At 37.9% G+C, this 17,205-nt stretch overlaps 2 protein-coding genes across 4 annotated transcripts in view; one reads left to right on the top strand and one right to left on the bottom strand.

The window, feature by feature from the left end:
- Window positions 1-11,925, top strand: part of LOC139122753 (substance-P receptor-like) — an 81,287-nt gene extending 69,362 nt beyond the window's left edge. For 2 of the 3 annotated variants that reach the window (XM_070688441.1, XM_070688443.1), the window contains 4 exons: window positions 4,087-5,240; window positions 6,106-6,256; window positions 7,029-7,222; window positions 9,198-11,925. In XM_070688441.1, coding sequence (XP_070544542.1) covers window positions 4,567-5,240; window positions 6,106-6,256; window positions 7,029-7,222; window positions 9,198-9,375 — 1,197 coding nt within the window. In that variant the 5' untranslated portion in view covers window positions 4,087-4,566 and the 3' untranslated portion in view covers window positions 9,376-11,925. Of the gene's footprint in view, window positions 1-4,086; window positions 5,241-6,105; window positions 6,257-7,028; window positions 7,223-7,620; window positions 7,758-9,197 lie in introns of those variants that run through there. The other variant, XM_070688440.1, reaches the window with a different exon arrangement.
- A 2,874-nt stretch (window positions 11,926-14,799) lies between these two features.
- LOC139122752 (solute carrier family 4 member 11-like) overlaps window positions 14,800-17,205 on the bottom strand; it is a 62,527-nt gene continuing 60,121 nt past the window's right edge. The window contains exon 19 of the mRNA XM_070688439.1: window positions 14,800-16,880. Coding sequence (XP_070544540.1) covers window positions 16,820-16,880 — 61 coding nt within the window. The 3' untranslated portion in view covers window positions 14,800-16,819. The remainder of the gene's footprint in view (window positions 16,881-17,205) is intronic.

Here is a 17,205-nt window from a genome sequence, read left to right as displayed (position 1 = left end):
ATCAAAATAGTACCTGACTTACATCACGGGGGCGCACTCTCTGTCGCGGTTATGTTGTCTCGCAGGCGAAAATGTAATTTGTGAAACTCGAGTTTTATCGGATTTAGCGACCGGCCGCATCCATAAATTGTAATGGATTCACAACAACCATTTCCCTGATGTATTGCGCACATTGTCACAGACTTCATAGCCAGCTACAAGAAGTCGATAAATCAAAGCAATTCACTGCATGGGTACATTTTGAAACAACAAACCCTCTTTTTACAATTGTTCCAAAATTCTAGGACAAGTTTGAAGCCACATTTTACGAAATAGTTTAATATTTAAAATCATTGAGATAGTACTAATGAGGCACATTTAAATTGACTGCCAGTGGTCAAACACTCGTGCCATAAAAAATAACGCCACACCCATCAAGAAATCGTCAACCTTGGGTGTTTCTCATCTGCCATAGACATCTCAGCGAAATCTTTAACTCGATTATGCTAATTTCCATATCCATTGGAAACACAATGAAAGCAAAAGTAGCCAAATGTCAAAAGAAAAGTCGGTCAGTTAGTCAGTCATTTTGATTTGAGTGTGGATCACTATTATTCAAGGATTCGCTCGCCTTGCTGAAACAACACTATAAAGTATAAGAGTATGAAATATGAAGAAGATAATACAACTAGACAGGTTCTACAATGTTACTATTACACAGTCGAAGGCGTGTTGTTTTCACAGACCAGCAGACATAGCGTGCTTTTCTTTCAAAGATAGTACTCTACGGATTCTTCAGATCTCCGTATCAACAGTTTTTATCTGCTCTAAACTTTCCTTCAATCAAACATTGTAACATGTACCTGCGTCAGATGGAAATTCTATCCACAAACTCACGTATTTATAACGTCACTTCCGTTAAGGCTTTTGAGAGCCTAAATCTTGCTATGAAAACAAATGTTGAAGTTGTAGGCTGGACGGTGTGTGCAGCCTTTCTAAACTTATTTGTTCCCGACATTTTAGCAATATTATCGAGAGTTAAGCTAGCCTCTAAAATGATATGACTTACTAATCGATGCCGGTAACTCGACATTTCGACCGACTAAGATTAAAACCACGGCAGACCGTCTGTTATTTCTAGATATTGCAAAACGGCTCCCATAATATCTTAGAATGCGACAGCAAGGTCGCCATTGAATCGTAAAATGCGATTGCCCGCCTCGTAATCACAACACTACTTTGTGTACAGAGCGTCACATTCAATTCGTACCTACGTCATTAAATCTGACGTCCGGAACATGCAATGTGTGTACTCAACGGTTTTTTTTTCTCTCAGTTTTTCCACTACTTTCCCACAGCAACAAACCACTTAATCTGTCGCGTCAAGCGTGTGTGCTTGTCATCGTGATTGAATGAAAAAAGCGGCCGTATGGTTGGTTTTCACCTGTGAATGGTCAATTCAGCCCAGTATATTGAGACGACGGTGAATTCGGCAGATCACCAAATTGTCCACAAAAAGGCACAGTGTACAAGATTTCATCATCGAACTCGACTGAGATCGAATGTTCCAATATCGAGGAAGTCCGTTGATGCTTGGCTGTTATTTTGCTTTAAAATATCATAATAACTCTTAGAATTGTTCTCCGTCAATAAGTAACTATTCTCAGTTGAGGACAGCAACGCTTCATGTTTCCCTTGAACATATAGATATCCATGCTAAGGAAATTATGCTCTTACTACGCTCGGAAGCTCGATGACAGATTTGAGGAAATCATCCGAGAGGGGAATGTAGGAAGGGACGTGTCGGCACAAACCAATTCAAAGTTCAACCTCTACCATTATTCACATAACAAAATTTGTCGCTCGGATACAGGTGTTGAGGACACCGTCTCGTGAACTTTAGCGACTGGGGAATTGTAAATAAATCTGAACCGAGGAAATGAGTTACCATGAGGGGGATACTGATAACTTTGCTCAGGGAGGAAGAACGCTTCAAAGATGAAGCAAGCGTATATTTCACCGAAGCGCTTGTCTCTGATGGTGTGTCTTTTGGGCTGCATTGCACGGGCTTGATGACGTCAACCCCGGTAAAGTGAAAAACAAAACAACAAGAATGCCAACTCCCTCAGTGTAACGAGACATCGATTATTTGATCAAATTACAATCAAGCAAACGAGCAATGTGAAAACCATTCCCTCTGCTGATTTCGAATTACAAGGAGACAAGCCCTTGATAAGGAATACCAAATTCCACACTAGCACGCTGATGGGCGATATCCCCCGAAGGTAATCCGTATCGATGGCGAACATTTCGCCGCGATGATGGGCATTCAGTAATGGCAGGGTTCGTAATCAGATCTGAACTTCATTTGAGTTTCCATCAAAATCGTAGCCTATCGTGTCAGAGTACTTCATGGAGCTAATGAACGTGACCCACAATGACCTATGCCTGCTCTTCCATTTCTTTTTCGTGCATAGAAGCTCTCTTCCCGCGGCAACGGTTTCTTCTGTACTTTTCCCGGACGGGCTATTGCCGGGAACGCCATGGGCGACGGTCTCTACATCTTTGAACTTTTCTCTCATGTTTAACTTTGATTGTTCACTAGGAATACACGCTGACACGCACATTGCCTCTTAACGTCAACATCGCTTCTTGTCTCTTATATGGCTAAAAGAAGCGAGTTTCTCCAAACAACTTTCAGCTTGAAGGCGAACCCACGTTTCACAGTCTATCGGCGCATGTCATTCCTTTCACGTAGAATGCGAAAATGACTCAAATTAAAGTGAGATCTGACGGCAGGTTATCCATCCGCAAACTCGTAAGCCGAAATGTTCTTTTTAGTTAAGCTGCGTGGGGCCCAGATTTCAACAATGACCTTCAAAGGAATTCGCGATCGGCCAAATGCATTTGTACAAGTTACACGTAACTTGTGTTTCCGTACTGAATCACTTCAAGGAATAGTGAGGGTACATGAGTTACTTTAGTAGAGAAGCACACGAGGTGCAATACATTACTGACGTAAACGGTTGTCTGTTGAAACATTAGAGAGGTAGCAACAGTAGCGAGAACGTAACGTATACGTATCGTATACTGAGAAAGAGCCATTGTCATATTGCCATTACAATACTGCGTTACACTGACTCATTAATACGGTGATACAGCTATACCCACTCTTAAACATCAGAGGAAGAGCTCCGTCAGCTGTAGCTTTCGACTGCTTCTAATGAATTTATCCATTGGTTTGGTTCTGCTTTGTGAAATTCATATATTTTGTAAAATCGAAATTTTTAATGTTTAACTTGTCAAAACAGCGTAAATATATCAAATCCCGATGCAGTTGTTGGCAACTGAATATAAGTACGGACTAGAATTTATTTATAAACAATAGCATGTAACTGCAGTACACATCATTTCTTGACCACAATGCTAAATACTCTGTATTTCTACATATTTAAGGGAAAAGAATAAGAGGAAAATAGACTTGAAGGAGCATTCTCGTACGATCATTATAAAAAATTGTATTAAATGCTATCTATTGCAACGCTAAGGGTTAGCGAAAGTTCAAAACAGCCAGCATATCCTTTCGAATTTTCTACACGTCAGCCGTATTCGATTGTCAGACTTGTACCTGTCCGCCAAAACGAGTCTTCAAAAGGATTACACCGATGTTGATTTGAAAAAAAACAATCAGCTTCCAATGCTAACCATTGAATAGTAACTAAGTGCCTATTTGCTTGCCTCTGATAGATTATCAAACATGTCAATGGATTGCAATCGTGCGAATCAGATAATTGAGATCCATCCTTCACCAGTCGAAGAGATTCGATCCGCGTGGAATAGTCATCTTCTGTAGTGGAACTAGAAGGAAGTCACGACAAGCTGTAATATACATATATATATATATAATATTATATATATATATATATATATATATATATATATATATATATATATATATATATATATATATATATATGTATGTATGTATGTATGCTCATACAGATATTTAATATATGTAATATATGTTAACACATTATTTGACGATCTTATATAACTTTATTTAACCAAAACGTTCATATTTATTCCTATACTCTTTCAACTTTACAGGTCCCGAAGGGATATCTGTTGATGAATAGCGCAGTCGGCGTGTAGGGAGGTTGAACACGTTTATGAAAACACCGGTGGTGTCTTCTCACAAGTTGAAAGTACAATTCGTATACTTTGAGAATTGATGCTCCTGATCCGGTGTCTTGTTAACTCAGCCCCTTCAGCGCAGTCTTTGGGAAATCATATTGTCGACGCTCGTCTAGTGCATTGTGTGGTTGTTCGCCTACCTATTTAAACATTCGCCACACGAGTATAGGTAACAGAGACACGTGGGGTACAGAATTGTCGTTTGCTCTGGGGGCGAAGATCTCGTCAGCGAGAAACAAACACGCTATTTTCGCGCGTGAGTTGACTGAAATGTAACATATCAGTAAGGAGAAACATAATCGACGGTCTGTTCAATTGATACCGGGAGAACGTCTCAACTAGGTTTTGATTAAATCTTCATAGATTGTTTTGAGTCAGACCACTCACGTCACGATGGCGTCTCCCATCCCGTATATACCTTCAGAAGATGGATACAACTTCACATTTGAGTCGACGATTTCTCCGACACACTTCTACTTCAATGGTTCTGGAAATGACACAATGTACTGCCCGCAGAACCTGCCATCGCCACCACCGGTTTCGGTATTTCTGTGGGCGCTCGTCTTCGGTGCGATGATAGTCATCGCAACAGTCGGGAACATCATTGTGTTGTGGATCGTCCTGGCTCACCATCGAATGCGTACCGTTACCAACTACTTCATAGTGAATCTGGCTCTGGCGGATGCCATGAACGCAACATTCAACGTTCTGTTCCCTTTCACCTACATGATCTACAACGACTGGTATTACGGGAATGTTTACTGCAAAATACAGCGTTTGATCGGCCCGGCCACCGTCGCAGCCAGCATCTTCACGCTGATGTCGATCGGTATCGACAGGTACATCGCGATTGTGCATCCCATGCGACCACGGATGTCTAAACTAAAAGCCAAGTCAATCATCTGTCTGGTGTGGTTTGTGTCTGTGGCGATCAACATGCCGTGGCTGTTGTATTCAAGGGAGTATGTTCTCACCTGCCCAGATGATTCACCGGACCCGTTGATAACACGGAGAATTTGTGCTACTATTTGGCCTGATGGTTCAGATTATGGCGCCTGGTATTTTTGGTACGTTCTCACTCTGGGATACCTGATATTTTATTTTATTGACATGATATGAACTTCTGGTCATTTGTTTTAATTTCATTTTACTAGGTAATGTCGGGTTTGGTTCTTCTTTTTCTTTACACAAAAAAGTTTGAGATTTTGAAAAACAATATCTTGTGTGCAAGAAAAAAATCAAATAGCTTTTCGAAAATTGAAGATGTTATTTTTCTACATAGAGTTAACACGGGGATGGCGGTCATTTTGAATTTCATATATCGGTAAATCATGGGTAATTTGTTTCTCTAGTGTAAAAATTTGCAAGGTGACATCTGATATTTATTCTTAATTTTGAAAGAGAATGGTTGAAACATTCCTTCGGGAAAGTTTGAGCAAAAGTTTACGTCATTCACTTTCGAGGTGCATACTACCTTAATCAAAATTTGAGATTGTAATGTTAAAATCATCTGATGATGTATCAGATTTCTGCACAGAAAATGATGTTTATGGTTCAAGAGTGCAAGTGTTCTTCTAATGAAGCAATAACTACTAATCGTTCAAGCAATAACGCAGAAAGCACAATTTTGAGTAATCAGCGGCCATTGTCAAAGGACTTTAGTCAATTGAATATAGGTTGAGTGGTTCATATAATCCACGGATCGTATTCCACATCATGCGTTCTCGTTAATCTCTATTTACATTTCTGATATTAATCACTCGTTGAGCACAGAAGTGTAGGACTGCTCTTTGTGACGGATATAATTGTACTCACAATCAGATACATGTAGACATATTGATTAAAAGTCGGCAAACTGATTGAGTAGAGGTTATAAGGTAATATCTATCACGTTTGTATTATTTAAAGTACGCTTTCTGTGTCTATTGCTAGGTATTCGTGTGCTTTTATGGTTGTAACATACGTTGTACCACTACTGGCCCAAGCGATATGCTACACCATCGTTGGTATTAAACTGTGGGGAAGCCAAGCTCCTGGCGAGGCGTCTAATCGCCATAAAGAACAACTGAAGGCTAAAAGAAAGGTAAGCCTGTAAAAAGTAAGAAAATAACCCAGTTCGAGAAAGTGACATAAAAGCGGCATTGAAGCTATTATAGACATCTTCTGAGAATGACATCTTGAGTAACGACTCCGGCGAAATACTAACGCTATCTAAAAAGGTAATCATCATGACCTCCGAGGTAGCTGATAATATATACTACATTTATTGAGAAGACTGCTATGTCTCTTTTATTGAAAATTAAAGGTACATGTAGGGTTTTTAGCGCATCTTTTTAGCGCATCTTGTGACTCTCGAAAACACAGAGAACCGTATATGTTATCTACGTTAAAACAACAATCTTTGCACGTTTCATAACTGTAATTTATAGTGACCTAGTTACGTTAACATTAAAGTGGTCTGGTCAAAAGTGGCCAAATTCAATTATAGTCATTAATAATAAATCAAGAATGTGCTCGGCGTACTGATTTTTGCTACTCCTTATATTACTGTAATCGCATATGCAAACTGTCATGAAACACGACGTCACATCGTTTTGCACTGCATAAAACCCTAGAATACTTACTGTATTAACATGGATTATTGCCTGTATTTTAGCTGAAAAGTGCATATACAGATAAATACAGCCAAGAATTCATTTTTTGTATTCAGCAAGCCTGTATTCATGTGGATTCATGTGAATTCACATGTATTATACTATAATACAGGCACCTCATTAATGTGAATTTATCTGAATTATTGGGTTTTCATGCAGTGTTGGGGTTCTTGACCTCCATATTTGGTGTTCTCATTTCAGGTGGTTAAGATGTTAGTTATTGTGGTGATCATTTTCGCCATCTGCTGGCTTCCCATTCACGTGTACTTCCTTCTCGGCCGTTTCTATGACTTGTATTCATACAAACATGCCAGAGAAATCTACATGACATTCTATTGGCTGGCAATGAGCAACTCGATGTACAACCCTTTCATCTACTGTTGGTTAAATGACAGGTGAGTGAGACAGTGATACGACAATTGCATTGATTGAAGTTTCTAAACAAAATTTCGTAAAAATATTTATATCATCTCATTTACGCCGCTGTCTTTCATTCCCGTAGTCACCAGTCACGTAATTTAGTATCAACCAACCAGTGGTATAGTTGAAGTCAGTAAACATCTTGTATTAGCGCAATGTCTGAGTTGATTAAAGTGGAGTTCAAAGGACATGCCAGCCAGTTACAATATAGCGCTTGATTAACTTTGAACCCAACCCAGCATGTACATTCATACAAGATGGCATAATGTGTAACATTCTTTTGGTCCGAGTATTTTCGTTGTTTAATCAGAGCTTATGATGACAATAATCCTACTTTTTTATTTTGGAAAAATATCCTTTTGTTATGTTATAGTTTTAGGATGGGCTTCAGGAAAGCATTTAGATGGCTTCCTTGCATCAATTACTCAAAGGAACATTGGTCGAAAGTCCTCGGCTCCGGCTATGCACGTGTCACCTACATAAGGAGGAACAACGTTTCCACCATTGGAAGTAAGGGTGACCCTTTTATTTTTTTGTTTCTCATCTCCAGAGGAATACTAGGGCAGGGCGGACGGTCGCAAAAAATCAAGTACCAAAAAAACCTGTATTTGTTTCAGTTCAATGTTCTTTCCATTCAGTCTCTACAATTTTTAAGTACAAAAAAGGGGTATTTGTTTCAGTTCATTGTTCTGTCCATTCAGTCACTGCAATTTCTTGTCTTTCAGTTCAGTGTTCTTTGCTCTCTGTCCTTTCAGTCTGAGTCGCTGCAATCTCACAATTTGATGATGGTGGTGCTGTTGCTAGGATGATCGCCTCAGAGGCGGTGCAAATAAAAAACGTTTTTTGTTTTTTTTCATATCGGAGCTGAAATTTACAGTCGGTCGGGAGATGAGAAACACAAAAATAAAATATGTCGCCCTAAGCTGATAAACGAGTGTGAGACGGTCAGAGGCAAAGCTCGTTTCTGATTGGTCAATATCCAAATGTCAATCATTCGTGACGATACTATTTCCGTTGCCAGGATGCATGGACCACAACCCCGTGCCTTGGTTTGCCAGTTCCAAATGAAGTGAAACGTCAGAATTTCCGAGCAGTGTGTGCATACCAGAAAGTAATTTGTACAAAGTCATTTTTCAGGTGTTGCTACTGGCATTATATATGATACATATTTTTGAACATACGCTTTTAGCTTCTTTTTTTAGCCTTACTACTCCCACTTTCTTATAAATCGGCCTAAAAGCTAATATCTTCCGAGAACTTACACGGTCGCTCTCACACTTATGTATCAAGTTGCTTCAAAGGGACCAGGCGCAAGAACAATATTGTTTCACTAAAATAAAAGTTAAAACCTACATTTCATTTTTTTCTCTTATCTTACTATCTTTCTTTCTCGGGATTATGATTTTTCGTCAATGTAATGTATGCATGATAAGCATGATTTCAATGATCTCACAATGATCATCTGCGCATGTCATCTCTCCATGCATGCCATTAATCAGAAGTCAGCGTTTGCTGAATCAAAGAGACTGAAGGGCTCGAGTTGCCTTGTTGCAACTTATGTCAACCCATGATAAATAAATTAACCTAGGACAGCCATTACAGTCACTCATTTACTTACTACAAGAAGTTCAAATAACAAGCTCACTATATCTAATGTTGTTTTTTAAATTATGACCAGCATATCTTGTTTCATATATTGCTTACAAACCTGATTCAACCATGGATATTGTTTGACATGAAAACATGGGCATATGAAATGTCAAACATGTTTATCTCCTTTTTTCTGCTTGCGTCGTATAATCCTGAATTTAATCATCGTTAACTTGTGTTCTGTGACTGTACTAGGGTATTAATCAATCAACACGGATAATTTATATCGCCTACGAAGATATATCGGTGATGAAGACAGTGATAAAATGGAAGGGTAACGTTTGAATACTTTCCTTGCAGATTCCGTCGAGGTTTTAGGAAAGCACTGCGATGTTTCCCATGCGTTGAATGGGCACCAGACCAGCGAGTCGACACAACTCGACCAAGCACTCTGAGCGGCACGTACAACGCCGGGCACGGCATGAAGCTTTCCCGGAACGGTTCCGTCATGACCACCACAGTCTCAATGGATTACTAGTCGGTCGAGAACGCCATGTGGAGAGGGCACCAACTTGGACAGCGTCCTTTGTGTAAGCCATTTGATCGATAAGGACACTGCAGTGTGGTAGCATCCGTTTTCAGCAATGAAGAATACAATCTTGTAGATGTGCAAGTTTTACGATGCTGAATCAGCTATCAACCAGATTAACGTTTTTCATACACTAGGAAAGTTGTGATAGTCGACAGACTTCTTCTGTTTAGTTCTTGCTAAGACCAAAGTTAGGATGCTAACTTCATACGTATCACTACGTGTACTATACGTGTGCAAGTGTTTACTTGTGGCTCCTGAACAATAACTCTCTACCACACAAGAAAATAATACAGAGCCCCTCTACTTTAGTGTCACCCATTTACATAACATTGCACAGCACAGCAAATTGTACGTTACTATGAAGAATTCTGTAAATCGTGAACTATTTTGAGTCACAGAACAGAAATTTGTAGGTAATTGTAAATTTTGTTTTCCTTGGCAGGTCTTTGTGTACCAAACAGGTTATTGTGCTTTATACTACAAGGGTAATTTCTCAGTACGTTTCAGTTTTTGACATTAAAAACAATCGTGCACTTGAGGGCCATTTTATCTCTGTGAGCAAACGTTGTTTACAACTTGAGCTCAAAACACTTGCACTGGGTTTATTGAATTTTTGAGAAAATGTTTAGGTAAGGCTTTAAATATTCTACAAATATTTGTTTACACATTGAATGGGGTTTTTTAAATGCCACTGGTGCATCATAGACCCTAGGGTATATGGGTGCATAAATCGTTGCCTCAGGGGGTTTAATCAATGTCGATTGGATCAAAGAGTCACCATACCTGGAAATGTCTGAAACAATTTTATCACCAAGCTTTTTTCTTCAAAATAGAAGAAATTGGTTAAAGAATAAAGTTCTTATTGTACGACCAATCGGGACCATTAATCACTTAGAGACATAAGTGAGGTGTTTAAAAGATAAGAATATGATTAGTACTTACGGTGCATGAAGAAGTTTGTATATTCGGTAAAATTTATATACGGTATGTTTTAAAGAATTGCTAATTTTCGGTACCTTAAATACGATTTGCCACATATGTGAGTAAGATTTGGGCGGTCGACCACCATTTCAGTGTGATGGACACATAAGATTACAGATGTCAAAGTTAAGTGTTAGGTTAAGCAGAAATTTCATACCAAAAATGCCAAAAAAGATGGAAAGATACATGAGTTATGCTAGTTTCATGAACGAACGGAGCTTTCTACCCTGGAAACAATTACACTCGCGTTTAAAAAATATTTATTAGATGACTATCTCAAACTCTTGTTGTGGCGAGAAGTCAGCTTTCTACCAACAATTCATCTCAACGTCTTGTAGTTTGCCCCCTCATCACAGGCTACTTCCAGGAACGAGAATCAAATCTGTACTTAACTAATTATAAAAGTGTTGCGAGAAAATCTTGTAACCGTCGTAACATACTTCTGTTGAAATTGTGAAAATACGTTAAATGCAATAATTAAATGGATAAGATTATATTCAAAGAGCAATTTGTATATCAACATTGTACCGATTGCTTGTGATGTGTATAGCATGTTTCTCAGTCTGTATTTTACTTTAGGTATTTCTCATAGTTGTTTTAAGGACATTGGTAACATTTCACATTAAGTGCGTCGCATTTAATGGGTTTTTTTAACTTTTATTACTTATGTTCATTCTCTGTGTTTTCTTCACATTTGTTACTTCCTTTTACCTGTGAGATTTTGAGGATCATTTGTAGTCTTCATAAATTTCTGGTATAAATAAATGAGTTTTTAAATTTAGAAGGTGATATATTTCACTTAGAGTGTGCGCAGCCCTCCATTTGTCAGCATTTAGAATTTTAGAAAACCAAAAACATACTATTGATTGACGACATTAAATCTGTATTCTGATTAAGCTCAATCAATTTTCGACTTACTGATACCGTATCCACTGTACTGGCACGAACATCTTGGCAATGTTGCACTCGTTCACATCATTGATGACAGATTAATTTGAGACTTTAGGGCCCTGCGGGAAATAAACTCGTTTTAGAGATTACCGGGCTATCCTCAAATAAGGTCAAATAAAATCATAAAAGAAATAATAAAGTACTTATACTTAAGTACTTCATAAAAGTGAATCCATGATGTGAATGAACTTTTAAAGTTCAAACCTTAAAACCATTATTAAGTTTTTGTATTATTTGTGTTACTTAACCGAATCGCATTGGGCCACCTAAGTGTATAACGGTCATTTCACCCTCCGCCTAATATGAGGGCGATATTTGTGTGTCTTTCATACATCAGCCAAGAAAGTGTTTAGGCGTACGTGCAGCTACAGTTAAAGCCGGTTTATGAAGTACTGGTCAACTTCAGTTAAAAGGAGCTTCATAAAGTATACTCACCCTATTGTCTTTCGAAATATATTAGTTTTTGTATAATGATTGTGATGGATCTTTGTAGATTGTAGAATTTGTGTAAGAAACTCATAGATGAGGTGATTGGCAGTAATATAATAAATTTACCTTCTCCACAAAAATAGAGTGGTATCTGATTTTATAATTTCAATGTTCTAAAGGAAAGTAAGGGAAGCGGAAATTCGTCACAGCCGTTGCTGTCATGAATGATACCTCATTTGAAGTGAAATGCAAGCAAAGATTTGACGTTCATTTCGACGACTTTGCTCAGAAAATGAGGTTTACTTCCGACAATCTCCTTAATTTCCCTCTCTGTTATTTACATTATCGCTGAAGAAAGTAATTATCGGTACTTATCCCACACCTAAGGGACACTTGATATTTGTCATTCTAGGTTATTGATGATCTTTGCCATGTTTGATGTCGTATTCTGATGAAGTTCTCACTTTCAATATCCGACAGTTTGCAAGGCAAGTCAGGATTAATCATGCGTCCCGGTTAACCAGTAATGTTTTATACGAACGAAGTGTGCGGTGAGCCGGTCAACGAGAACTGTTTTGAACAAAGAAACTTTCAGACGATGGTAAGCATATACAAAAGAAGTGTCCGCAATTTTTTGACCAATACAATATAGAAAACTTCACAGTTCATGAAGTTCACAGCTGGAGTTCACATGATAATTAGGTTATATGAGGAAATTGCAAATAGATATACACAATTTAAATGTTTACATTAAAGTTGAGATGAAACAAATGTTGATAACCTGTATTAGAAAGTTTCTGTCAGAATTGGTATCTTTCGCGTACTACGTCCATTAACCACTACGATTACTCTTTTGGTTGTGCACAATGTACAGTTCCTTCTTTTATTGATTATTGTTCCAATGTCTGGGGCAATACTTAAAAGTCAAATCTTCAATTTTTTTATGACTCAAACAAAGGCTAGAAGACTAATTTTAAGGGTAGATGTATTTGTTCCGTCATACACTATCTTCTTGACTTTGCATAGGTTGCCGACTGACCTATTCAGTGTCAGTTTCATCGCATTATTGACATTCAAGTCTTTATTGGTCACGCCACCCCATATGTGACTAATGTTTTTCATCTAATTCCATCAAATATCTGTACTCTCAGACCTTGGTCATACGGCTTTGACTACCCGTATTTTTTTTTATTTTTCCGACTCATCTTCACGTGTTTATCGAAACATCAATGTGATATTTTGAGCAGTCATTCGATTGCTTTTGTATTTCCATGCTTTCGATTAGGTGTTTGCCATCGTTCCTCACAGAGGCAAGAATAGGACCTGGTCTGGTTTCACTCTTTCTTTTATCCAATACTTTGTGTGTCAACGTGGACTCATCCTTGACCGGAGCTCTGTTTGATTGATTCTTCGAGTTAGGATAAATTTCATGCACGTGCACTGGTTTAAATATATCACAAACATTAATCATATCCCTTAATTGCGCCTGTGGGCTATTTAGCATCGTCATCCAAGGTTAATATATCGTTATTCATCTTCATTGCATTGTTCACTCATCACCGTGGCTGCTTCCCTTACCCCTGCCCTGTATGTTCCTGGCCATCAGCCAGAATATACCCACACTACTGTGTTTATGAAAGCGGCGCTGTTCTGCGATCCCTTGGGATGGAGGTGTATCGGCGGTAAACAGCGTATAGTCGGATATGAATCGTTTTTCGCAATCACTTGAATTTGCAGACTTTCTAATTTTATACTTTTTAATAAAGGATGCTGTTAATTGATTGTCATGTGTTCATTTTCTCATACGAACTATCAAGTTTGCGGATTGTTTCGAACCAACGCCTTGTTACAGTCAAATGTAGGGTAATTTGAGTCGTATAAGCGCATTCTGTCTGATATTCGTCAAAATTTTTTATCATTCATGATTCATGCATCTTGGGTTATAGGAAGTCTTTCCATTCATGGAATGTTTTGATGTTTTCTCTGAAAACACTACGGAGATCCCCCTTTGGGACATTTTCAGTTTCCCTCTTTGAACCGCGTTGATTATATCCATACGTTTCATTGCCACCTCACGAAATCTCGGAAGCATACTTTGTTTATTGTCATGGTAATTCGGCCATGGACTTCTTCTAAAGAGAAAGTAAGTTGAGCAGTGGAAGTAAATACCTTCGATGGTGATTTTGTTGATGCAAAATGGTCCAACTCAATATTTGACGGTCGCTAAACAGTATCAAGTGCAAATAAAGCAAGACAGTCGATATTATTGTGATCGTTACTTCCAGCGTGGATTTATCAGCCGCTTGTGTGGTACCACTATATCAACTGTTTTCCGACTCCTAATGTTAATACCTTGTAAATCACAGGGATTGTTTGTGTAATTAAAAATTCCAAATGATTAATATTTCTTAAAACCCAAAAATGTGTTTTACAAGAGTGAGAGAAATTTTGTACTTGAGAACGGGAAGGAATAAAACATGGTGTAGTAGCAAAATATAACCAAATTACGTGTGTTCAAACAAGTTTATTTATGCTATACATCAGATTGATACTTCTTGTTACGCTCATAATGTTTTAGGTGAACACACTTTATTCATGACTGTTACAAGTTTTTCATGACATTGTGTTTTGATAACTGGCATTATGACTTAAGTATGACAAGTGTAAATTAGAAGTATGACAAAATTTAGTGCACACAGATTTGATGTATGGCCTAATTACATAAATTTATACAATATGCAAATGAGCTATGATGTCATACTCATACAAATCTACTCAAGATCGTTATTATGCAAATGACCATTAATTATGCAGGCTACACATACGAAAATGTAATTAGTCTAGAGCTTTCCATGATTGTGCTATGTACCAAAATACTTTCCACGGACGCAATGTCACACGTGCGTATATGTCACTCACAGACTTTGTGGTAATAAGGCACACTGTTTGAACCTCTGACAATCGATGTCCAAAATGACTACATCCGTCTAAGGATCTCACAACTGATAGTTCAAGACTGAAGAAAAAATCAGTTTATTCAGATTATAAAAAGATGATATCATAAACCAAGAAATATATATTAAACAACATTACCCTTGGGAAGAATAAAATCTTACACCGCCAAGGAAGATGAGACAATATTTACATCAAATATTTTGTCTGAAAATTGGCAAATTTAAGAACCTTGTACCAGCCTCTCATCAAAGTCACAGTCTTTTAAATATTTACACGGTCCTCACCCAGCTCTTGATTTGCATCACGGGAGGAGTAAAGTTGGCGCCACCAGTTTCGGGGTACATGTTGGTTCTACTTACTTTATAGCAATACATTCCGTATGAATAACTTCACTGGGATGAAAACTTCAAATGGTAATGTAAAGACCTGTGGAAAGACCTGTGTAAGCCTCTCTGAAATAAATCATGTTTGAAATGGTAAAACACGCTAAAAGAGAACTTTCAAAGTTCCGTGACTACCTTTTTTTTCTATTTGACCTTTCTTATCTTCCGATGTGTGCTAGAACGGTTATATTTGATATTATTGAACCTACAGTGTTTTGAACCCTTAAAATTGCCAGGAGTTCGGGGTTGTATTGACACACTCTGAATTTTATCAAAAGTATCCAAGTGGATCAAAATACATGTACTATTTGCATATTTCGTAGTCATGGTTGCACTAATTGTTTGATGAATGTAAGTAAGCAATAACTTTGAACTCCAAGAAGTGCGGGCTGCTGCGGGAGAAAGCATCACTTCGCTTGGCTGTGTTCGTAGAAGTTCCTTTGTTGCCCATAACAGTCAACTCGTTTATCGAGACAATCACACTGAATTCGTTGTAAAGCTTTTTACTCATTAGGAATTATTGTATCATTGTTAAAGCGTTTCAAAGAATAAAGCAGGCATGTGGTCGAAATAACGATTTTATTGTGATATTTTGTTTATCGAATCTGTAGAACACTTAAAATATTTCCCGACATTTGAAATTTAAAATGGCCTTCATGTGTGCGGTAACTCTATGAAGAAAATTGAATTTTCGATTTCACTAAAATCAACCGGTGAAAACTATATTTATGCGAGGATCTTCAAAATAAGCCCCCCCCCCCCCACACACACACACACACACACACACAAGTGAGAGACCAATAGAGATTTGAGTATTGTAGGAGTTTTTAGGATCCGGAATATCTGTCTCATAGGCGCATTCTATCTTAAAACTTTATGTTCACTAATAAAAGTTAACGCGACAGCCATACTTAAGAGAATGGGAGAGAGGACACATTTGCATGTGCAATTTTGATTCAAAGCTAGATGTTCACTGTGGCGATTCTTTTGATAAAGTTAGAATAAGCTTAATTACGTTTACGATTGGTAACAACAATTTTCCAATCCATTACTTTCTTCTGTGAATCAACTTATTGCAAAACTTAAGATATGTACCATTTGGAGACTTAGCTGATTTGAATGGGGTTTGCAGGAGAGGTACTTGAAGGTGTACATATCTATATAGCAACATTTGAACTGTAGCGCGTTTCTTAACACTATGAAGAAGAGTATTTTCTTTGAAGTCATGTAGCACTGACACGCAAAAGGGTCCTGTGCTTGTCGTATGCATAGATAAGCTAACGGAGTCAATTGGATAATGAGTATTGCTGATTATAAATCACCGTGAACCCTTAAACCTTAAAAAGTGTAAATTTGCAAAATATATTGCAAAGTTCTTGAAAGTTTGAATATCCTTGTTACTTCTTGTAAAGGTTCTGAAACTGTACAAACCGGCACTTCTTATCACTTCTTCATCAACAGTGAAACCTATCGAGAGCTCCCTCTATGGCAAAAGTGAAACCTGTCGAGAGCTCCCTCTATGGCAAGAAGTGTAACTTTGTTTTAATCCGGCTTGGCGCGTCAGCTGAGATATCCTCGACTATCTTTCAACCAGCGGTTCCATTGCATAGTGTAGCTGTGCACGTTATTTCCCCATCAGAGAGTCAACCTCTTTCATCAAATGTCCATAATTAAAGAGTGTCTTCGTGACTTCAGTGAAGATCCAGAGATTCTAAATATTTCTTCTCGATAATATTAGGAATGATTAGTTGCCTGCATGTGGGGAAAAATTTAATGCTTTTACTATTCGTGTGAATAAAGATAAAGCGTGTAATGTCAATGTAGGTTTCTATAGTCTTAATCCTTTCATATACCTCTCTGACTACTTAAGGGTTCCTCAAAGGCCTTGTAGACACTGACATTAAACTGACGGTTTAAGGATAATATATATTGTCTTTAACTATCTCTGGAACATTATTCTTCTTAAGCAAAAGGTTTGGCAATTCTACACTTTCAGTCACAAGGCAGAATATCTTAAATAATTTTTCAATAATCTATTTTTCTGAGCAAATTGAAATGTAAAGTAAATTATATATAA

This window comes from Ptychodera flava, chromosome 22, assembly GCF_041260155.1.
Source record: "Ptychodera flava strain L36383 chromosome 22, AS_Pfla_20210202, whole genome shotgun sequence".
NCBI lineage: Eukaryota > Metazoa > Hemichordata > Enteropneusta > Ptychoderidae > Ptychodera > Ptychodera flava.
Note: the sequence above shows the minus strand (reverse complement) of the source record. Positions and strands in the feature narration are given on the sequence as shown.